This window comes from Phyllostomus discolor, chromosome 1 (genome assembly GCF_004126475.2).
Source record: "Phyllostomus discolor isolate MPI-MPIP mPhyDis1 chromosome 1, mPhyDis1.pri.v3, whole genome shotgun sequence".
In the NCBI taxonomy this organism is placed as follows: Eukaryota; Metazoa; Chordata; class Mammalia; order Chiroptera; family Phyllostomidae; genus Phyllostomus; species Phyllostomus discolor.
In genome coordinates this window covers 94,794,206-94,818,964 of record NC_040903.2, presented here as the reverse complement: position 1 = coordinate 94,818,964, position 24,759 = coordinate 94,794,206, and the positions used below count along the sequence as shown (strand labels likewise).

Below are 24,759 nucleotides of genomic sequence, written 5' to 3'. Positions count from 1 at the left end.
TTTTATCCATGATCATATTATTTACTTACTGTGTAAGTAATATAAATGAATCAGAATTTTAAAATTAATGATGTAATATTAACTTATTTATATTTCATTTGGCAAATATTTATTGCACTGAGTGTACTAAAATGCATTTCAAAAATTTAATAATTTCAGGTTAAAGTAATTGGTTCTAGAAAAAACTCAAATAAGAAAACCCTCTTGTTCCATCTTTCTGAAAAGAATTTTTAAAGTTTTATAATGTAAAAGTTATTAAACATATACACATATGAAAAGATACAGATTTGCATAGTTCAGAATTCAAAATATATAAAAGAGCAAACAAAAGACTCCAATCCTGTCACCCTGCTTCCCCATAAAGGTGACTCACTAGCTTTTTTTTAAGTGCATTACCAGTTTTTTTATCAGCTATGTATTCTTCCTCTTTTTTACAGACTATCATGTAGTCTGCTGCCATTTTCTTTTCTCATTTAAAGTTATTTAATGGAAAAGAAGCAATTTGTCCCAGCTGGTGTGGCTCAGTGAATTAAGTGCCAGCCTGAGAACCAAAGGGTAGCTGGATGATTCCCAGTCAGGGCACATGCCTAGGTTGCAGGCCAGGTCCCTAGTAGGGGGTGTGTGAGAGGCAACCATACATTGATGTTTCTCTCCCTCTCTTTCTCCCTTCCCCTCTCTGTAAAAATAAATAAAGTCTTTTAAAAAATAAGCAATTTTATTCTTATTCTAATAAATAAGGGTATTCCTAATATTGATAATGGTTCACTTCAATTCAGCAAACTTCTGTTGGATATTTACTGCATTTCAGTATTTTGTTAGTCACTGCATACTATAATGAGGTCAATGCATTTTAATCTGTCTTCAGAGATAGAAAGATATGTGATGAAATTAGTATATATCCTTCCTCTGTAGCATTTGTTTTAGGGTGCTATGCCAGGTTGGGGAGGTGGGCACTAGAGAAGGTTTAACTGAATAAGAAACAACAAAGTTAGACCTTTAAGACTGAGAGTGAGGCAGATGATCATAATTTGAACAATTAACAGTAATTACTAGGTTTTATGGGGATGTGGCAACTTGCCAATTGCAAAAGTAAGAGTGAACACACAAGGCAGATTTCACTGAGCAATGTTTTTTTTCTAATTTTATTAGGCCATCTTTCATATTTAAAGCTTTTAAATACCTAGGTTAAATTCTCTTAGTAATGCTAGCAAGTAATCCAGATACATAGATTTTATCCTAACAGTGTCTTTAAATAGGACCTTCATAGTTAATTATAGGGACTCAGCTCTTTGATTGTCAAACTCCCAGCTATCTTTAACTATCTTTATAAAACAAGAGGTCACTTCTCATGGGCTAGTGTCTTCTCCCAGAATGATATTCTCCAGCCTCTTGTGACCTGAGCATGGTGAGAGAGGTAGTATAAGCCCACTGACTGCATTCTCAGAGCTGAGGGAAAGATGGGGAGCGAGGGTTGTGGTCCTATTCCAATAGTTAATTATCCTATTCCTTTATAGCCTCACTGACCTCTACTACCCCCCATTTCCAGCATTCCTTTGATTCAGATTTTCTAAGAAAACCTTTTGAACGCCTGAGGTACATGACTGGCTCTGTTGGAGAGCTGTAGGTTTTCTGCCTCACCAATGTTTTTTGCTCCATACCCTCTCTGACCTTTCAGAAGCATCCACTTCCTCCATGTTCTGAGCTCTGAGGGAGGTAGGGGTAGAATCTGGGCATGAAGTACAGTAGCCTTGCATTTCTACCTGCTGGCACTTAAGTTTTGCTTTGTCCATTCTGCTAGTCAGTTTCATTCTTCCATCTGCTTTCTCTCTCCACTGTTGTCTTTTTCTTCTGTTCTTTCTCTTCTGTTTAATGCCCCCACTTTTTTCCACATGACATTTCAATGGTATTTCAGGTGAGAACAGAAGTGAAATGTATGTTCAGTCATAACTTATAATTCATAGAAATTATTTATATTTTTATAAACTTGTTTAGTCTAAAATTGTACCTGTTATTTTCATGTCAGGTATGTCTGTCAAAATAGCAATTTATTTAAATAATAGAAAAGAAATAGAAACATTAAAAATAGCAACTTATTTCAGCTATGCTCTCAAGCCATTAGTTTTTATTTTATTATTTTTTTAAGATTTTATTTATTTACTTTTAGGGGAAGAGAGGGAGAAAGAGAGGGAGAGAAACATCAGTGGGCAAGAGATACATGAAGCTGTTGTCTCTCAGTCACCCCCAACTAGGCACCTGGCCCACAACCCAGGCATGCACCCTGACTAGAAATCATCCAGCAACCTGGGTTTGCAGGCCGGCACTCAGTCCACTGAGCCACACCAGCCAGGGCTCAGGCCATTAGTTTTAAACTATTTTGTTATGAAGAATGTTCCCCAATTACCATTCTTCCTTTCTGTGGGAAATGTGCCTTCTTTATCTTACTAAAGTTATTTATATGTCAGTTTTCCCAGTGTTTTATTGGATAGATCAAGGATACAGTAATATCTTTTATTTAATCTCTTAACCTACATATGATGAGTTTATCTTCAGCTTTGCCCCTGGTTTTATTTAAATAATTTGACACTGACCTGATGACAGTACACATTTATACTTCTTTTCACTTCTCACAGTGAGGTTGTTTTCCTCTCTAAATCAAAGGTATAATTGTAATTCAGTCTGTATGTGCTTTATGTTATATGTATGTCCTCTTTCCCATGAAACTGTGAAAGATTAAAGACTGGCTGTTCTCAGATACTCTTGTCGAATTTTTGTGTTTTTAGAGCTTGCCTTAGTGGTTCTCAGAGTGCAGTCTCTGGACCAGTAGCAACAAGATCACCTGGGAAATTGCTAATTTGAAATGTAAATTCCCAAGGCCAACTCCACCTCTGCTCAGTCAGAAACTGGGGATGGGGTTCAATCTGGCAGTGTTTCTGATACATGCTAAAGTCAGAGAATCACTGCTTTAGAATGAGGATTGTGGTTTTTGGATGTGTGGGGTTTTTCCTTTAATTTCCCTTAATATGATTATGTTAATAAATTATCTAACTTTGTAAAGTTAGATACATAATTACATTATGAAGTTTTCATGCAAAAATGTTGAAAGCATGGTATGAATAAAAGTACAATGATTTCATGGTTGTAACATTCTGTAACATTTGCTTCATCGATCATTTTTTTTTCTTTTAAATCAAACAACTGTGTAATGACCACCTAGTTTTAAAAAAAACAACAACAACAATGTTGCCAACACTTCAGAAACACCTCCTTTGCCTTTCCCTGACTGAAGTCCCTTTTTTTCCCTCAGAGGTAATTACCATTCTGGCTTTTGTTGTAATTACTTCATTACTTTCTTTTTATAGTTTTATCACGTGGGAATGAATCCTGAACAATATAGTATTTCTTGCTTTTAAGTGTTATAAACACAGATTCATATAGGATATGTTCTTTTGACTTTAGTTTGTTACACCTACCAATGTGGTTGTGAAATTGATGTTGTTTCACTTAGTGGTAGCTTCATGCAGCTGTAGTTTGTTCATTGTTGCTGTATAACTAGCCCATTGTCCTTCGCTGTTTGATAGTTTTATTGCTGCATAGATACCACACTTCTTTGAACTGTTGTAATGTTGACAGACACTTGGTTGTTCCAGACACTTTTTGTTCTTATGAACAGTACTGCTAAGAACATTCTTTTAATGTCTCTGGTTACAGCTGAGCAAGATTTTCTTTGGGATAAATATCAAGGAATGGAATTGTTAGATTTCAAGTGTACCTTCAACTTCATTTAAGCCTAAAACTGCTTTCCAAAGTGGCATACCAGTGGACATTCTCGCTACCCCATTAGAGAATGCCCATTGGTCTACCAAAGGCTGTCAGAATTCCTAATTTTTGCCAAGCTATTGCATGTAGTTCATTTAAAACCAGTCAATGAAAGCCAGTCACTGTGGTTTTAATGCATTTCCATGTTAACAGTGAGCTTGAGCACCTTACATATTTATTGGCCATGTGGATTCCTCCATTTTTAAAGTGACCATTCAGAGTTATACCCACTTTTCTGTGGGGATAATCTGTCTGTTGCTTTGGCTCCTGGATATCACAGACACTACTGTTATCAGTCATATGCATCCATGGTACCTCCGACTCTGTGGTTTATGTTTTCCTTTCTTTATGATGGATTTTCAAGTTTAGGTTTTTTTGTTTTGTTTTGGTTTTTTGCCTTTTTTCTCCCAGTTTTAACGTCATCAAATTTGTCCGTCTTTCTGGTTAGTGCTTTTTATGTTACATTGTGTAACTATGTTACATATTTTTATGTTACCTATCCATTGGTCATGAAGATGGCCTATGTTATTTCCAGAAAGTCCTAGTTTTGCATTTTACACTCAGATCTTTGATCCACTCAAAATTGTGTGTAGGGTAGGAAGGGTCTTTTTTCCTTCAGTATAGGTCACTCATTGTCTTCTCAGCTTTGAGTGCCTTCCTGGTTGTGACCTCCAGGGTCCTGTTTGGACTGTTTGACAATGTGCTTTCCAACCTCCATCACACAGAAGAGCTCCATATTTTGCTAATACAGGCATGTTTTTGCTTATAACAGTATATCTCCTGTGGTGTCCTTAAGCATGTTGCATTAAAGTCTTCATTATTTTATGTGAAAATGTCCTTGTGAGCTTGCTTGCCTTTGGACCATTTCAGGGAATGCATAAATACCTTGGCCATTATAGTCTGATGTCCTCTTAGAGGACACCAGTGTCTGCTTCCTCCACGATGACACTCAGTGATTTTTTTTCCAATGAACCATTTTAACATCAGTTGTGGATGTTGCACATATTCTTAGTATTTCAGCATATTCCTCTTAAATTGCCATAATACCATTATTACATCTAAGAAAATTAACACTAATTTTAAAATCTTATTATATTGTCCATATTTGGATTTTTCCGTTTCTCCCTTAGTATACTTGATAGCTTAAAAAAAAAAAAAAAAAAACCCAAAAAACAGGATCCAATCAAAATTCACACATTGCATTTTATTGTTTTATTTCTTTTGTGTCTTTGAATTTAGACGTATATCCTCATCCTTTCCTTCTTCTCTTTTTGCATTCCAGTAAATTGAATTATGGAGTCTTGTCATGTAGATTTGTATTGTTTTATTATATTCTGGAATTATTCAGTTATTTATTCGTGGAGTCAGTTAATTTAGAAGAAGTGTCCATTTAGGTGTTATTGGCTATTTTTAAATCTGTGGACGAGTTTGAAGGGAAGGATGTGTGCAAATTTCCTGAATTTAATGCATAGTTTCTGTTTCTGTACATATGATTTTTACTGAAAGGAGAAGAGTAGATAAACATCCTTTCATAATTTTAGATTATAACTTGGAGGGGTAGGTGAGAAAGGGAGAGGGAAGTGATTAGCTTTGATACATTTTAGCCATTTCTAATTTATAGTTAACTCATAGCTACAAATGAATAAATATTTATGAATTGCCATCTCTATCATTTTATTGTAAACTAATAAATCATTTCATCTAAAAACAATCTGAGTGATTAACTGAATTAATCAAGGATGACTAGATTCTATGCTACCTTAACAGCAATGTTTTCAAATCTTAGAAAATCATGAATAATTAATTCCTGGATAAGTGTCGACATACTGAAGGTCCCATTTGATTGAAACATGGGGCCAACATTAGGAAAAGATAATGTACAGTGGACAGTTTAATCCTCCCTGATATGCTGTGTTCAAAATTTTGTCTTGATGTATCAGTTAAGTCTTAAGTCAGTGATTATGTGAAGTTTATCTGGAAAAAGTCCAGCCACCATTAATATAACGAGAATGGTTTCCGTGACATCATTGTAACCTGGCAGCCAAGGTGAGTGGACTGGAATGCACATGTGTGAACAATGATGATTTCACTGTACTAGTCAGTGTTGACTAGTACACTGTTGGTAGACTGACAGTCTACCCTGATGGTAGACATTGTTGAATGAGCATGTGTACTGTGTGGCCTTCACGTTCAAAATGAGCCAGTAGAGCAATGAAATTTTGTGTTAAGCTTGAACATTCCTCTGGAAATTATTGGGATGATTCAGAAGGTTCTCAGGCATAAGGCAGTAAGTGTGGCATAAACACTTCAAAGATGGTCAAGAATTAATTGAAAGTGGTCCACTTTCTGAAAGGCCTACAACAAGCAGAGCACCTGAGAATGTTGAACGTATATATACGGACTGCAATCAACAAAGATCAGCGACTGGCAGTGTGAGAACTAGAAGCTGATCTGAGGATTCCAGAAACTACTGTGTCTGAGATTTTGATTCAGAATCTTGGCATGAAAGGTGTTGAGGCGAAATTCATTCCATGGCTTTTGCTACCAGAGCAAAAGGAACATAATGCTGCAGTTGCTAATGACTTGATTCAACCGCCACCACTGAACCAGATTTCCTCAAGAAGGTCATGACCGAAGATGAATCGGGAGTCTACAGCTATGATTCAGAAATGAAGGCCCAGTCTTCCCACTGGAAGTCACCTAGTTCTCCACACCCAAAAAAAACACGTTGTTTTTTATTGGGAAGGTGTTTTTCATCACAAGTACGCCCCACCAGGCCAAACAGCTAGTAAGCCGTACTACCTCAGTGTTCTTTGTTGGTTGAGAAATGCAGTAAGATGAAAATGGCTGCAGCTGTGGGCAACTGGTGACTGGAAGCTTCATCACAACAATGCGATCTGATCATGTATCATATCTCATGCAGAGTGTTTTGGCCAAACATCAAATCATCTAGGTCATTCAGCCCCCGTACAGCCCAGATTTGGTGCCCTGTGACTTCTGGCTTTTCCCAAAACTAAAATCATCTTTGAAACGAAAGAGATTCTAGACCATCAGTAAGATTCAGGAAAATACAACAGCACAGCTGATGGTGATTCCAAAAAAGGATTTTGCAGTGTTTTGAACAGTGGAAGAGACACTGGGACAACTGTGTGAGGTCCCAAGGTGACTACTTGGAAGGGAACTAAGATGTCATTGTCCTATGTACAGTGTTTCTTGTGTCTTTAATAAATGTCTCTTTTTTCATAGTACATGGGTGGATACTTTCTGGGCAGATCTTTGGACTGAATATATAAGGGTATAGATGAAATGATTTCTTTTGATTGGGATTTGGGAGCTTCGATTTTGTTTTTACTATTCAGCTTGTTACATAAGTGTTTTCACTTGGCAAACTTGGGGAGTAAATACTATGTGGATTTGAATAGGATGTGATCCAAACTGTGTTTGTCTTTATATATCTTTACCTGTATCAAATCAGAAACATTGCCCATAGATGCTGTGCTGTCCATATGCACATGAACACAGAGGTAGTAGCCCAGTATACATAGGGATTTAGAACCTTTTATGGAATAACACTGAAGCAAACTAGGCTGTAAAAGATGATTAGGAATTCATGAAAAGTAGAGAAAATTGGAGAAAAAGAATATATTCTATGCAGTATTTTTATTAAACTTCTAATGCCACTCTCTGATCTGCAGGTGACGAAGGGAGCATGCCAGCAGATATAGCCACATTACTAAAAACATCAATGGGCCTGTGAGATAAGAATTGTGGACTTTTGATGACGAGGAAATATCAACTTGGTGCACTCAAGGACATTTACATTATGACCATGGGGTTTATGAACATTTGTAACTTTTTATAATTTCCATATTACATTTCTCATAGTATGGACAACTTTTTTGCCACTAACTGAATTCTTCTGATGCTCACATGTGAAATTTCAATAAAAGCAACAAATATGTAGTCCTAAAAATGTTGAATAATCATTTTACAAAACAGTTTTCTGAATGGGGATTAGTTGGTGATTGTTTGTAACAAATATGCTAATGCTTTAGAAATGTCAGTATTTTTGTAATTATTTCTACCTCCAAATATATATATATTGTCTTTCACTGGATAATGTGTGTAGATTTTTACATGTGCCTTATTTGACAATGCTTATGTCTTGTTTTTGCTTGTCTCATTTGAAGTTCTTTTTTATTATGTTAGTTTAAAGAATACAGCTGTATAGATTTATATAGCTTTCATTTTATTGCTATTTGAAGCAGATGTTCACCACTGCCAAGAAGAACTCAACCTGAATTTAAAGGTGGCATTCCATATACTAACACCCCCAGGTCCTCCCAAGTAGTTCTGTTAAAACAGATTTGTTTGGCTAGGCACTAAGTTGTTTTCCAGTGAATAGTAACTAAAGAAGCCCTTATCTTGCTCCGTGGATTAATTCCTTCTGTTCATTTCCCAGCTGCACTGTTGTGCATTCTACTCCGCCTATTCTTGTGCATGTTCATTGATTTCCCTCTCCTGGCTTTTGCTTCTCTTGAAACTGTTGCCCACTGACTTCTGTTCCAGTTCTCATTACTCTCTAAATAGTAGTTTATTCCTGTCACAGACATCTTCACACATCAGCAGAATGTCGGTGACCTTTTTTTCTAGCCTGGCAGAGCAGGTTAACAGGCTATTTCACTTCAAAGCAGACTGAATGTGACTTCATATTAAGGAAGCATTAGGTACTGCATGGAAATAGGTCATTGCTTTTACATTCTTTATCAAAATATGATTTACCAGTTTCCAGAATTTCCAGTACTGGACCTCCTAAAGAGAGAGCCATTTTTCAATTCTAATTCAGTGTGGGTGACAAAGTGAAATTTAGAAGTAAAGTTGTCTACTTGATATTTAACTCTTTACTGTCTTTCTTTGAATTTTTGCCTGTCAGTCTATATTGCTGTTTTTATTACACATCAGTTTCTTTGTATAACTTGTGAGTTTCATGTGTTTTGTTTTTATTATGTAAATATCATTATAAATAAAGTTATTTATAAATCAAAGATTTGTTAGTTATTGGAGATTATACTTTCAGGGCATCCTGACTTGCTAACATGCTATGGTAGTACAGTCCTCTGGAGTTCGAAGGCTAACAAAACTCTTACAGTGATTCTTCAGATATTATAGACTCTGAAAACTCATGACTCAGTAAGTAGATTTGCCCATTCCCACTGGTACATTGAACCCCATTTAGTAGTATAATGGGAGCTAAAAGGAATCTGTACATACTATCATCACTTCCTCCTGCATCGCAGCACCCAAATCACTTAGTCAGTGTTGGGAGTTGCAGGTAGGCAAAGGCAGGACTGGGAAGGGAGACAATCTGTAGTAGTGTCAACAATAAAAGTTAAAAGTAAAATAAATCTCTCAATGGGTTTCTCATGACTTTTCTGTATTTGTGTATCTTCAATGATAGGGTATTTCTTTTGTTGTTAAGTCCACATTCTTAAATGTATTTGGGTTCTCCCTATGATGCTTTATTACGTTTTGGGCTTAATAAAAATATTTGTGATCTTAAGTTGTATTTTCACACCCTTTTTAATAGTTTCTAACCCCCTCTCCCTTTACCCTTGAAAATATATAAAATTGCTCACAAATGAGATCGTGTTATGTGCTTAATATTGTCTGTTCTCAATAAACTAGAATTTGTTACTTAGGATCTTGTTCTCCTTAGTCCCTTCACTGGACTCATGTCCGTAAAAATAATCCATTAATCAGTAAATTAGTATGGCCTCACCATACGAGGCCATGGCTGGAGTAATATCTTGACCAACTGAAGCAACTTTCACTTTAAGTCACAAAAAGAAGACATACTTTGTTTTCATAACCGTACTCCTGATCCCATAGGCTTTTAACTTTATGCCAGTAGATATTTATATTGAAACATTAATATTGTTCCTAGTTGTTGGTGTTACTATACAGTGGTTAGATAAGAGTATCAGATTTGGTTTCCATTTCTGTGACCTTAAGCAAGACATTTTATATGATTCATAAAATTAAGAAATTGATTTTTAAACTCCCCAAAATATGTTTTTTCTGATTGTAATATGCAATTCAATTTATGCTCTGATTCATTCATAATCTCTCATTTGTTCAGTTGCTCAATAAGGAGACATTTAATTTGGGTACAGGATGGGATAATGGAATGTGTTGTCCTTCCGTGAAAAAAAGATGCCCTAAAAGGTTATGGTGAAGTTTTGTTGACGTGAAACAGTTTCTTATGAAACCTGTGACTGCTTTATTTGAATCGACTGCGTATTTTAAGTGATTTGTGTAAACAAATGAGACTGATTATCTTGTTTTGAATTTTCATAGTTTTAGATACCTTCTTGTATAAGTTGCATTTTTTAACACCTTAGCAAATAAATTGTCATAATCCTAAATTTGGATCAGCTTTCAACATTTTATTGCTCTTCCAATGTCACAAAATGTCCCTGTTCTTTTTTCTCTTTTACAGACTTTTTTAAAGAAAGGTTCTAGGTTCACAGCAAAACTGAGCAGAAAGTGGAGTTCCCATATACCCCTCCCTGACACATGCCCATCCTCCCCCACTCTCAACACCTGGCACCACAATGGTGTATTTGTTACAAAACAAGAACTAGCATCGATAGTTCACCCTAAGTCCGTAGTTTATATTAGGGTTCATTCTTGGTGGCAAATCCAGCATTCAAAGCAATTTTTTAAAAAGATTTTATTTTTTAGAGAGGGAAGGGAGGGAGAGAGAAACATCAATGTGCGGTTGCTGGGGGCCATGGCCTGCAACACTGGCATGTGCCCTCACTGGGAATCTAACCTGTGACACTTTGGTTCTCAGCCCGCGCTCAATCCACTGAGCTACGCCCCCAGGGCTCATTCAAAGCAATTTTGATGGGAAAATCCTTTGTACCTATTCATCCCTCCCTCGTTAGCCCCTAGAAACATTGATCTTTTTACTGTCTTCATACTTTTGCCTTTTTCAGAATGTTAAGTAGCTGTGATTATACAGTATTCAGTCATTTTATTTTTTCAAATTACCTATAAGGAAGTTTATTTAGAAAAGTACAGAAGTGGTGGAAGTCACCCATCTGAGCTGCATAGGTTTAGGAAATAAGATACAGAGACAGAAGGGTGCTTGGAGCTTAGGGGAGAGAGGCAAAGTTAACGTGTCTGGAGGGGAGAGGAGAGAGATGGCAAAAGGACAGGCGTGCTCCTGAGAGCAATGGTGAGCCAGTATGCAGTCACCTTAGATTGGTTTCTTCCACTTCGTAATATGCATTTACGTTTCCCCTGTGTCTTTTCTTTGCATGACCTGGTGGCTCTCTTTTTTTTTTTAAGTAGATAATATTTCTTTGATGTGGCACATTTACTTACCTACTCACCCACTTGAGGGTGTCTTGGTTTGCTTCCAAGTTTGGGAATTATAATAAAGCTGCCATCAAAATCTACATGCAGGTATTTAGGTGGACATTTTTTCAATTCCTTTTTGAGTAATATCAAATAGTGCAATTTCTGGATCCTGTGGAAAGAGTATGTTCAGTTTTGTAAGAAACTGACAAGCAATCTCTACCATTTTGCAATCGAATCAGCAGTGAGTAAAACTTCCTGTTCTGCATCTTTGTCAGCATTCAGTGGTGGCGGTGTTCTGAATTTTTGCCATTCTAACAGGTATGTATGGTATCTCACTTTTGTTTGCAATTCCCCAGTAATACATGATATTGAACATCTTTTCACGTGTTTATTTGCCATCTATATCTTTGGTGAGGTGTCTGCTCGGGTGTTTTGTCCTTTTTGTATTTGGATTATTCATTTTATTGTTGACTTTTAAGAGCTCTTTGTATATTTTTGGATAATAGTCCTTTATCATAGGATAGGTCTTACAAATATTTTCACCCAATCTGTGGCGTATCTTCTCATTCTTTTAATACGAAGTTTTATACCCGTCTCACTTTCCCTGGGATGTCTTTGTCCATGTCTCAAGCACTGTCCTCCTCTGTGTTGGTAAGTGTGCCTCGCCCAGTTCTGCCAGCTGCACAGCTAGAGTCTGGAGGCCGTTGACCTGCATCCGTGTCAGCATTCTCACAGCTCTTTCCATTTATGTTCAATTTGAATTTCACCCCATTATTAGCACTTTTCATTTCTTTTTTGCACTTTCATCTTTGTTGGTGAGTTCCCTTTTTCAATTACTCATTTGCATAAAATGTCAAGATGCTTTGTCACTGAGAAGCACGCAGGCAGTGCTGCTGCACACTTGACTGTTGGTGCGTGAATAACAAACAGGTGTGCAGTGCCCAGTCCTAACAGCAGACTTTGAAAGAAGTGACTTCAGCGGTCATGGTCATGCTGTGCACCTTATTTACATAGTGATTTGTGGACTGAATAGCTAGCAGCAAAGTTTATACTTGATGCAATTACCCACTGTTAATACACCATGGTAACTGAAGTCCAAACCATTTTGGGGGGGAATATGTTATTTAATAAGCTATTGTGACTGAAATTTATGCATGTGAGAACCTGTGCAAAGCAAGGCCTGGTTTAAACTAATTTTCCTCAGTTGTAAATGATGTGAAACTATTCTAGGAAGGAAAAAAAAAGATACTGGCAACTAACTGCTCTTTTTTTTTCTTTTCAAGCAGAATATGGCAGAGGTGAAAGCCTTGGTGGGGGTGCAGTGTGTGCCTCTGAGGCAGGCTCATGCAGCTTCTTATCTGAGGGCAGCAAAGCTGTAAGGAACAACCAAGTGGAGGCAGCGGGCGTCTCCTACAGTCTGGTTAGGGGCCTTCGTTGTATCCAGTCAGCAATGGCAGGAATGGCTTGGACTTTCTTCCGTAATGCCACCAGCCTGGGATGGACATCCAGCAAGTCAGGTCTAAAGACCAAAAGTGTAGTACTGCAGATTTCCCAGTAGAAATCTGCCCAAGTTACCTAGGTTAAAGGAAACACAAATTTCCATTAGAACATAAAAGGTATAGCTTCTTAATCTAAAAGTAGTTTCTTCTTAATTCCAAGTACCCTTTTGTTATTTCAAAAATGGAGTGTGTGAGACAGTTACAGGGGTCACACCTGGACTCCATCTAGACCCAAAGAACTGCATCGTAGAGGCCTATGACCCCTTGCTTTCAGTAAAATCCTGTAGTTGAAATTAGCCTAACTACATCCTTCAAGGAAAGGATGTACAACAGTAACATTGCTGTTTTGTCAATTAAATGGTAACTAGAATGTTTGAGCAAGCATTATTTTAGAGGCCCTTTGAGTGGTCCGTTGACCGTGGAAAACATCTTGTGACCACCCAGAGACCAACCACCACCGGATGACCATCGTGGGACAACTGACCTCATCCGCATTCCTGAGTCCTGTGCCCACCCGAAGGCCCCTGTGCAAGCCGGCCACAGAGCCCCTCCGGGAGCTCGGCTTCTCCTCTCAGGTCGACTCCCTTGTGTGCAGCTCTTCTCAGTAAACTCGGTCTGTTCGACCCTGTGCTAAGTTTTCAGTGCTCATTTCTATGATGTTGAGACTCAAGAATCTGGCATTCAAGGTCTGGTAATGTGTATGATAGAAAATTACAGATGACGCCATAGTCCTAACACCAAGAATTACTAATATTAACACCTCTGTGTGTAAGGTATTCTCTGTGTGTGGGCATTTTTACTAATGAGATATTACAGTATATATTTCTTTGTGAGTTGATTAATCTCCACCCCTCTGACTACATTTTCATGTTGCCTAGTACCCAATCAGTACTTTTCCATCCTCTCCAAAAAAATGTTCCTCATAGGACAAAGCAGAATCGATGCCGGGACCATGCATTTCATCTGATCTCGTCCTTTGACTCTCTTAACTCAGAACAGCACTTTCATGTCACTGAATTACTGAATATTCTGCAGTAGTCCTACACGATGTCCTGTCATCAGGATTTGTGTGATGACCTTGTCTTCTTGTTTACCTTGTTCCTTTATACCACAGAGTGTAAAGGAACAGGGTGCAAGTTATCCCTGCAGAGTTCACTGTCTCGTTAGTATTTCTGGCTCACACACATTAGGGTGCGCCACATCAGAAGACTTAATATGAGGGTGTCTGGCGGTAGGTGGAACTGTCGGTTTGGCCACTGTATTAGGGTGATGACAGTCCACCCTACCCTTGTATACTTTTTTCCCCTTTTGTGACTAAAACTAATCTGAATGACATTACTTTCGCTCAAAGAGTGAAGTTTAATTCTGGACTAGTAGCTTTGTTTTTGTATAGAATTTGATAACACTTATTGTTAGTATTTTATGAACTTCCTTACATCTGTCAACTAGGAGAGTGTTGGTCAGAGTTCAGTGAACATGTGTTTTTGGAGCACCTACTGTGTGCTCCATTCAGGTCTCAGTGCTGGGATTAACGGCAGAACAAGAGGTGATGCTAGCCCCTGCTTCTTTGATGCAGCTTTTATTTTAGAAGCAGGAAGACAGACAGACATGGTGATAGCGGTCGTGAAGAAAAAGTGAAGTATGAGAGGGACTCTTGGGTGGTCAGGGAGGGAAGACCTTTAAGAAGTGACACTTAAGCCACAGTTTGAACAATAAAAAGGACCCAAATGTGTAGCCATCTGGGGATTAAACATTCCAGGTAGAGGGGACAGTAAGAATAAAGGCTCTTGGGTGGGAGCAGGACTTGTGTCTCAGGAACAAATTGAACACCTGAGTGTTTGGAACACGGTGAGGAAGGCAGAGAGCGCAAAGAGATGGACTCAGGAGAAAGTCCACAAGGGAAATTGCATACAAAACAAGAAACACGGCAAGTCCTCGGAAATTGTTTGATCAATAGGGCAGGGAGAGGGACATTTTAGGAAAGACTATTGCAGTCAGTGGGAAGAAATGCAGGGCTGTGTGGTGAGGTAGGAAGTTGTGAGTTAAGATGTGGAAAGGTCACTTGTCACCCCAGGACTCGGCAGACAGTGACCAGAATAGGTCACCAAGAGCCACAAAAGCAGTTTGTGTCTTGTCTTTTAGAATGCAGTCTCCTTAAAGGCAAGGACCCAGACCTACCACAGAATCTATGTCAGATTTAGATTTGAATTTTTTGACATAGCTACTTCATAGGTGGTTGTGTGTTCCTCTGTCAGTCGGTCCATAATATCTGGTTGTCTCACTTTTTATATTAATAATTACTGATATTCAATGCCTAGGTGCATTAAGCCACCAGGGGTTGGAAAATGGTGGTATTTTAATCTCTCCTTCTAACTTATTAAATGCTTTTATGAAGACAAAGTTTGGCTATCAATTTTTGTTATCCTGAGATACAATGGATTTTATTCAACCCCTTTCCCCACTTTTTTGTTTGTTTTAGGCAGTTTTCAGAACAATAATTTGGCTCCATAGCATCTTCTAAAATTAGCCAGTGAAACTTTGGTTTGGGTGTGTGTGTGTTTGGTTGTACTGGTGACATCATACTCATGGAGTCATTCATTTTGATTTGTTTCAATCCATGTAGTTAATATTCTCATCACAGTTTGGTTTGCCTTTGGCCAGGACAGGAAGAGCCTCTTCAAGTTGACTCAGACCTTTTGACACAGACCCGGTTGTCTTTGATAATTTATTTCCCTCTGGTATGACAAGGAATTCTCGTTCATCTTCACATTTCCTGTCCCAAATTGAGAAGGAGCCCTTCTCCAAGAAGCCCTAGTTCCTTTTAGTGTTTGAAGACCAGAATCTTGGGCTTAGCAGTGCCCAGGACAACTGTGTTGGTCATTGTTTGAAGAAAAAGAGACAAAAAATGCACTTTTATTTATCCCAGGATAAAGTACATCATGAGTTCATACTGTTGCACCTAGTTCACGTTCAGAAATAGAGTGCTTACTTAACCTCACCGATCTTACATCTCTGTTTTCTTTCTCTCACATAAAAGATCCTGCTTCTCAATGACATCCTGAAATTTCTTATTACTTTAGCCACAATATAGATACACTGATATCAGAAAAATAATACCACTGTCACAGTGCCACCAAAAATATAATTATTAAAAATGATGCACAATTTTTATTTATTGTTCTGAGAGTATATCTATGAGATATATAGTCAAATTACTGTATTTTACATGTAATACTATTTCTTAAAGTAGTTCTTCACTAATAGAGCAAAGAGGTACTTCCCTACATACTCCATGCAGCAATTTGACACATGTTCATTTGTTTCATTTTGCTTTGGCTTTGCAGAGATAACTTTTAAAAATGTTTTTGCTATTATAATTATATAAAATATTTTAATTTATGGTTTTAAAGTTAAATCTACCATAAAAGCTTAATTCAAAGGATTTTAGCTTTTATCACTGCTCTCTTTCTCTCTCTCTCTGGGTAACTTTTTTTTTTTTTTCCAGTAAGGTTTTATAAGTCTTTATCTTCACATATAAATGAAGACATTATAATTTACTTGTATATTTTAAGATGTAAAACATACTCACAGAATTACCAATGAACCACTCTTTTTCCCCCAAGTATGTGTCCAAATATTGCAGAAGATGAGGTGCTTCACATGTAAGGAGCTCATTAAACATCTGCTCCTAGGAGAGGAAGAAAAAGATTACGTCAAGAATAATAGGAAGAAAAATAAATAATGTGATTTGAAGATTTAGATTTTTCTTTATTTTTCCATGTGAGTTCAGAAAGGAAGAAAAGTAGCTCAGTGGTTTTTTTTTTAAATGTATGACATTGTAGAGATTGAGGTCTAATTCTCAATAAATCTTTATTTTTCACGAATTTAAAAATAAGTACTTTTGTCACCAGTTCTTATAGTTTCTTTCTATATAATGACTAAATATTTCACCCATAAAATATTTTCATGATTTTTATCTTAATTTTTGTTAATATGATTTTACTATGTTTTTACATTTCTAAAATTCCCATTTTCTTAGCCTCATTCCCTTTAAAGTTAAATAACATAACTGAAGGTAAAGAAATTAATTTTACACAGCAAAGGAAACCATCAACAAAATGAAAAAAACAACCAACTGAATGGGAGAATATATTCACCAATGATACATCTGAGAAGGGGTTAATATCTAAAATTTATAAAGAACTTACACAACTCACCACCAAAGAAAACAACAATCCAATTAAAAGCTGGGCAAAGGACCTGTGCAGACACTGCTCTTAGGAGATGGCGCATAGACATGAAAGAAATGTTCAACGTCACTAATCATCAGAGAAATACACATTAAAACCACAATGAGATTACACTTTCACACTTGTGAAGTGTTATCATCAATAGAACAAATGCTGGCAAAGATGTAGAGAAAGGGGAGCCCTTTTGCACTGTTGGTGGAATGCAGACCGGGGCAACTACTGTTTAAAGCAGTATGGAGATACCTCAAAATGTTAAGAATGTAACTGCCTTATGAACCAGCAATTCCTCTCCTGAGAATATATCCAAAGAAGTATGAAACACTCATTTGATAGAATATGTGCACCCCTACATTCATTCCAGCGTTATTTACGATAGCCAAGATTTGGAAGCAGCCCAAGTAGCAGCCATCTCAGATTGCTTCTAGCTCAGGCAGGGTGGCCACAGGCAGAGCACAGGTAGGAGCTGACCTTGGCCTGCATCAGCTGGGAAACCCCAGAGCCTGCATTCTGAGTGGACAGCTATAGACCACGTCAGAACACCACCACCCTGCCCCTGCACAGCTGACTCTTCATGGAGGGAGGAGGTTGGTGGTCAGTGATCACAGCCAGTTCTTGCAGCTGACTGGTCCGGGTAAATTTCTCCCACTGACCTGTCAAGAGTAATCAATGCTCAATTACAAGAGGAGGGTGTACTCAGCCCACATGAAGGGTGCACCTCGAGTATCCAGTTTGGGTGATAGGGGAGGAGGCTATGCCACTGTACCCTACAGGATACCTACTACCTTAGGCCACACTACCAAGACAGGGAGTCATAACAGCTCTGTGTAATAGAAACAAACACAGGGAGGCTGCCAAAACAAGGAGACAAAGAAACATGGCCCAAATGAAAGAACAGATCAAAACTACAGAAAAAGAGCTAAACAAAATGGAGATGAGCAATCTCTCAGCTGCAGAGTTCAAAACACTGGTTATCAGGATGCTCAAGGAATTTAGTGAGAACCTCCACAGCATAAAAAATATACAGTCAGAAATGAAAGTTTCACTAATTGAAATAAAGAATAATTCACAGGAACATGATAGTAGAGTGAATGAAACTGAGAATCAAATCAATAATTTGGAACATAAGGAAGCAAAAAACAATCAATCAGAACAACAAGAAGAAGAAAGTCCAAAAAAACGAAGATAGTGTTAGCAGCCTGTGGGACAACTTCAAGCATTCTAACATTTGCACCATATGGGGTGTGAGAAGGAGAAGAGAAAGAGAAAGACTGGACATCTATTTAAAAAAAGTAATGGAAGAAAACTTCCCTAATTTGGTGAAGGAAATACACATGCAAGTCTAGGAAGTACAAAGAGTCCCAACAAAATTGTACACAAAGAGGACCACACAGCATAATTAAAATGCCAAAGGTTAAAGATAAAAAGAGAATCTTAAAAGCAGCCAAAGAACAGGAGTTAGGTACCTACAGGGGAAGTCCCTTTAGACCAGGGGTATCAAACTCATTTTCACTGGGGCCCAGATCAGCCTCAAGGTTGCCTTCAAAGGGCCGACTGTCATTTTAGGACTGATAAATGTAACTACTCCTTAACAGTTAAGTGAGAGCTCAGCATTGCTGCTGGGTAGAAACAAGGTGTGGGGCCAGATAAAACAAGGTGGAGGGACAGATTCAGCCCACGGGCCTTGTGTTTGCCACCTGTGCCTTAGACCATCAAAAGCTTTCTTAAAAACTTCTTTTGAGAAACCAGTTAGAAGAGACTGGCAAGAAATATTCAGTCATGAAGAGCAGGGACCAACAGCCAAAATTACTTCACCCGGCAAAGATATCATTTAGAATCAGAGGGTAGATAAAGCACCTCCCAGACAAGAAAATACTAAAGGAGTTCATCATCACCAAACCATTATTATATGAATGTTAAAGGGTCTTATTTAAGAAAAAGAGGAAGGTCAAAACTACCAACAATAATACAGCAATAAATACAAATCTATCAGCCGTTGAATCTAAAAAACAAACTAAGCAAACAAGAATAGATACAGAATCATGGGTACAGTGTTTTGATGGTTGCGAGATGGGAGGGCCTTTGGGGGAATGGGTGAAGAGGTGAGGGGATTAAGAAGTACAAATAGGTGGTTACAGAATAGCCATGGGAATGTAAAGTACAGTATAGGAAATGAAGTAGCCAAAGAACCTATGTGCATGACCCACAGACATGAACAACAGTGGGGATTGCCTGAGGGAGTGGGGGTGCTCGATGGAGGTGGCCATGCAGACAAAATCAGGACAACTGTAATAGCATAATCAATAAAATATAATTTTAAAAAATTAAAAAGAAAAGTAAGTCCAACTCAACGATATTATTGAAAATATATGTAATGTATTAATATTCATAAATGACCTAAATAGGCATACCTTGTTCTATTGTACCTTTCATTATTGCTCTTTGCAGATAGTATGCTTTTTACTAATTGAAGGTGTGTGGCAACCCTATGTTGAATAGTCCGTGGCGCCATTTTTCCAACAGTATTTGCTCACTGCATGTCTCTGTGTCCTCTTTGGCAATTCTCACAGTATTTTAAACTTCACCATTATTACTATGTTTGATAGGTGACCTGAGGTGATCAGTGGTCCTTGATGTTACTACTGCACTTGTCTGGGTGTGTCCCAAACTGCACCCATGTAATAAGATTGCTAACATGTTCAATGAACGTTGTGTGTCCTGACTGCTCTGCCAAGTGGCTGCTCCCCAGCCTCTCTCCCTGCTCAGGCCTCATTGTTCCCTGAGACACAACAGTACTGAAATTAGGCCAATTGACAAACCTATAATGGCCTCTAAAAGTTCAAGCGAAGAGTCAGTCGATGGGGCAAACTTCATTGTTGTCTGCTGTAGGAAAGTGCCACGGCCACACCACTACCCTGGCCAGTCCACGGCCGTCAACACCAAGGTGAGACCCTCCACCAGCCAGAGATTAAGACTCAGAGGATGTTCACCAACTTTTAGCAATAAAGTATTTTTCAAATTAAAGTGTATACGTTTTTTAGACATAATTCTGTCCCACATTTAATAGAATACAGTATAGTATAAACATAATTTTTTTTGCACTGGAAAAACAAAAAATCTGTGACTTGCTTTACTGAGATATTCATTTTATCGCAGAAGTCTGGAGCTGAACCCACAATATCTCTGAGGGTAATAAAATCCAGCCTTTATTAAGGTAATTCAGGTAGTGGATAACTACTCCACCAATTTGCTGATCTACTTCCTATTATTATGATGACTTAGCTAGGCAATACAGATAGATTACTCTAACATAATGCCTTATATTTGCAAGAGCATCATTACATATTTATACACATTTGCCAGGTCTTGTAAACTGAAGCTGGAAATTTTGTCATTATCTTGACTTTATATTCTTTCCTCTGTTCTATAACACCTTGGTACATAAGGTTCTCCATGATTAACATAATCTTAGTTTTAAATAAAACAGTGTGAATTCTCCTGCCCCTTACACAGAATTTCTGAGCTGGCACAAAGGGCCCAGAGCTGTGTGGCACTTCCCACACCTCTCAGCTCAGCTCAGCACAGCTCAGCTCAGCTCAGCATCAGCTGGAAATGCCTGGTCAACATGGCTGTCCCAGAATTGCTAGAAACAGGAGGGAGTTGAACAGAATGGGATGTAGCTGCTGGATAGCTTTCTAAAACCTCCTGTCTGCTCCCCAGGATAATTCTGTGGCTTTTTCTAATTCTGTGCATTTCCAGGGCTGAAGGGACAGCGATGCTTGTGTACATGCAGTGCGGAGTAAAAATCTCCTCTCCCTGCTATTGACTTCTCCTTCAGCCCAGGCTCCCTGTACAGGTTTGGTGAGTCATCTCAGTCTAATGAATAAGCAAACAGCATCATCATTAGTATGTAAGCATCATTTTAAAGAATACTCACCAAAATAAATTAAGTAAAGATGAAACTGGATTATACGTCCTTTTTTCCCCCAGGTACATACTTTTTGAAATGCATTTTCTTACAGATCCTAGACAGCCACTCCTGTATTTGGTGGACTCTGTAATGTACTGCCTCCTTCAGAGAGCTATAAGGGGGGGGGGGGGGGCTTTCATCCTGAGAAGGCATTACTATAGTATTCTATTAAATGACTTTTAGAAGCATTATTTTAAAATCCACACTACTAAAATCATAGAATATTGGAAATGGGCCAGGAGCGTTCCTTCAATCCTGCTCACCCTCCATCCCACCCCCACCTTTGTTATTCAGATGAGGAAACTGAACCAGACATTGTAAAACCAAAGAAATGTAGTGTTAAGATGAAGGATTATCAGGGTGACCAATGTCCAGAGACATTATTTTTCCTTTTAAATTAAATTTAAATTAATTTAAAAAATAGGAAATGGAATTATTAGCAACAAATATGAAGACATTTTTGCTTATGTATATGTGATAGATTTTTAAAATTATTGTTGTTCAATTACAGTTGTCTGCATTTTCTTCCCACCACTCCCCCCCCACCCCCAGCCAAACCCACCTCCCTCCCTTGCTTCCACCCTCCCCGCTCCTTGGTTTTGTCTGTGTGTCCTTTAGAGTTGTTCCTGAAAATATGTGATAGATTTTTAAAGCACATGTTATAAGAGAACTATATTCATTGTTCATCTTTATTGAATCAATATTCTGCTTTTGAAAATTCTGCCTGACCACAAGGTGGCAGTAATGCAACCCACTAAAAGGAGACTAGGGGATGAAATGAAAGCACTATGCAGTTTTCTCTGTATACTAGCCAGGTTCTGCTTATTAATCAAACAGTCTGTAGCTATTTCCAATATTTCTGAAACAGGTTATCCCTTCATATGATTTAGTCATGAACTTGGATTATATTCTGTAAAATGTTTTTGAGGTCGATGTTATGTAAGAGCATTGTTATTCTAATACAAAAGTATAATGTCACCCTTATCATAAGGGTGGGAAACAAAAACAAAGCAAAGAAAGACAATTACTAACTTTGAAGAGGAAAGTAAGAAAGGAAATATTATCAATGCATACTACAGTGCACAGCTCTGTATAACAATAGCATGGGGACACTAATGTCATCATCAAATAGTGATTTCACCAAAAAAATTGAATACAACTATATCAGGAGTTTAGGGAAATAAGCAAAGAGAATGGCTATGTAAGAGTGAAATTCTTATTACTATAATAAAAAGTTCATAAAATCTAAAATTAGTGAATCAAAGTAAGCCATTTTACATATCTTATAGAATTATGGAAATGTGAAAATCTTAAAGAAACAGCTAAAAGCATTAAAAATAAGATTGCATCTTGGGGGTTATTGTACTGTACTTTGTTTTAAACTTTTTAATATAATTTGACATTTTTAAATTATAGGTTTGTCTAACTTTGATGAAAAAGGGACTTAAAAAGTACCTAACATAGTGTCTGGCAAGTGGATATGATTAATAATGGTAATCGCAAACTGATCACATTACTTTTACATCTTGTTTTTTCTCAGCCCAGGGAAACCGTGACATGAAATCGTCCAGTGTGTCCACAACGGCATCGACCTGGCACTGCTCCAGTTCTGTTTTCCCAGCCAAATCTGAGGAATGGAGAGAGGCCATTTTATGCTCACAAATATGTTCAATTTAATTTGTTATATTAAAATATTAATCTTAAAGTAGGCAATATATTCATATAGTTCACAAATTCAAAACAAGTTGAAGCAGTAGACAATGAAGACTAACTTCCACCACCATCCCTACCCACCTCATTTTACTCCTACTTACTACCATGTTTTTATTAGTTTCCTTTGTATGCTTTCATTGTTTCTTTATGAAAATAAGAGTAATATCCCACTCCATATATACCTCTCCCACTTTTCCTAGAGATTTTTTTTTTATGAGTCACTTAAGGCCATCCTTGCTATTTCATCAGCTCTGTGGGGTTCCCTTAAGTAGAAGTGCTACAATTTATTTACCCTCCACTGATTAGGTTGCTTCCAATCTTTTGCAAATATAAGAAATACCAGAATAAATAACCCATACATATATTTTCATTTATTTTATAAAAAATAATTATTTTCATTTTTGCAGACAGTTTTAGTCCAGAGCATTTGTTCCTAGAAGCTATACATTTAAAATAATAGAAGTGGTGTTTCTTTTTTCTTTCTTGCCATTCCTTGATCATCATTTTACTAAGAAATCATTGGTCATCCTAACTATTTTTTCACTGGTGTCAATTCAAAATCCTTCAGTGTGGACGAATTTAAAATAGATTACTTTTATACAGTTGTGTATATTTACTAAAAATCAGAGAACTGTATACTGACAATGAGTGAATTATATATAAATCACACCTCAGCAAAGCTGTTAAAGGGAAAGAAATGCTTTAGTGTTTTCGAGTCCTTCTACAAACTCTCTGTATTTTGCATATGTGATACTCAGAGGCTGATCTTTCTGACTTTGAAAAGTCCTTCCAAATACATCATGGATTCTCTTCATCTATTTTTATCCCTGCATTCACTTCCATGCTCAAGGCTTTGGCCATCAGTGTTATGCAGATGACTCCTCATCAGCACTTTCAGTCCTAAAGTCCAGGCCCATCGGCTCAGCTCCTTTTGGATAGTGTGTCATGTATCCTTCTGGCCCCTGAACTTCCTTCAACAAGTCCCATAAGAAATGTTTGTAATTATGTGTGGTGATGGATGTTAACTATATTTATTATGGTAATCGTTTATCAATATATAAATTTATAGAATCATTATATTATATACCTGAAACTAATATAATGTTAAATGCTAGTTATGTCTCAATTATAAAAACCTACAATTGCTTAAAAAATGACATCCATACTCTGAATATTTCTTACCAGATCCCAATCTATTTTTCTATCTCTGCTACTCCACTCTGCAAATTTAAAGTGTTCTTTGTCTCATGCCATTTTCTCTCTGCTTGGAACATTCTAACCCAGAGATTCTCGAAGAGAAGTCCATGGACCACCGCATGCTTCCGCATCACAGAGAAAACTGTCAAGAATTCGAACTGTGGAGCCCTACCCCACGACTATTGAATCACAATCTCTGAAGTCAAGGCTGAGCATCCTGTGTTTTAAGAGCTCCCAGGTTATCCTGACACACATAAATTTTGAGAAACACTACCCAAGCCCAAGTCTTCCTTTTGAAATTCTAGGTATCCTTTATGCTCAACTCACATGTCATTTTCATTTCAAAGCCAAATTTCCTTAAAGTCAGAAGTAATCTCCATGTCTTCTAAACTTCCAAAGAATTTCATTTGTTGAAATATGTGTTAGTGCATAGAAATTTTATATTTTTAACATACACACATTACTTGGTTCAGAAATAAAGGCCCAGTAATTACGACCTATTTTATTTGTGAGCTAAATGTGTGTCTGTGGCTTGGATAACAATGGTTGCGGCAGGGGTGTGGGGTTGTAGTCTTGGAATCAGGGCACGGTGATTCTGTAGATTGATTAGGAAAAAAAGACTTTAAAAGAAGCCAAATGTAGCTTTTTACTCAAAAAGAATGTTAGGGCATTATGAAGAGAGAGAGAAGTCAAAAGACTGTATGATGGGAGAAAGGGCTTCAGGCAAAGACCAGAACTAACAGTTTAATTTCTCTTTGCAATGCCATGGGTACAAGTACTAACAAACCAATCCAGAAGCCAACTACTCCCTAGGATGCCTCAGGTGGCATTCAGTGGAAGCAAAGCAAACAGCCTCTTTCATTTTTCCAGTGTGACTAGGATGAAGAACTTTGAGTACATGATTTAAATGGTCTAAAGAATTTCAAACTTCATATGCCTTATAAATTTC

General features: G+C 37.6%; 2 protein-coding genes across 5 annotated transcripts in view; one reads left to right on the top strand and one right to left on the bottom strand.

The window, feature by feature from the left end:
- The window catches only part of SMARCAD1 (SWI/SNF-related, matrix-associated actin-dependent regulator of chromatin, subfamily a, containing DEAD/H box 1), a 103,830-nt gene extending 93,815 nt beyond the window's left edge, over positions 1-10,015 (top strand). The window contains exon 24 of one of the 2 annotated variants that reach the window (XM_028508324.2): positions 7,512-10,015. In XM_028508324.2, the coding sequence (XP_028364125.1) occupies positions 7,512-7,573 (62 nt within the window). In that variant the 3' untranslated portion in view covers positions 7,574-10,015. The remainder of the gene's footprint in view (positions 1-7,511) is intronic. The other variant, XM_036026344.1, reaches the window with a different exon arrangement.
- Positions 10,016-11,168: 1,153 nt separating this feature from the next.
- HPGDS (hematopoietic prostaglandin D synthase) overlaps positions 11,169-24,759 on the bottom strand; it is a 30,260-nt gene continuing 16,669 nt past the window's right edge. For all 3 annotated transcript variants that reach the window (XM_028507412.2, XM_036026359.1, XM_036026347.1), the window contains exons 4-6: positions 22,418-22,527; positions 16,273-16,371; positions 11,169-12,759 (exon numbers count right to left, since the gene is read on the bottom strand). In XM_028507412.2, the coding sequence (XP_028363213.1) occupies positions 12,595-12,759; positions 16,273-16,371; positions 22,418-22,527 (374 nt within the window). In that variant the 3' untranslated portion in view covers positions 11,169-12,594. The remainder of the gene's footprint in view (positions 12,760-16,272; positions 16,372-22,417; positions 22,528-24,759) is intronic.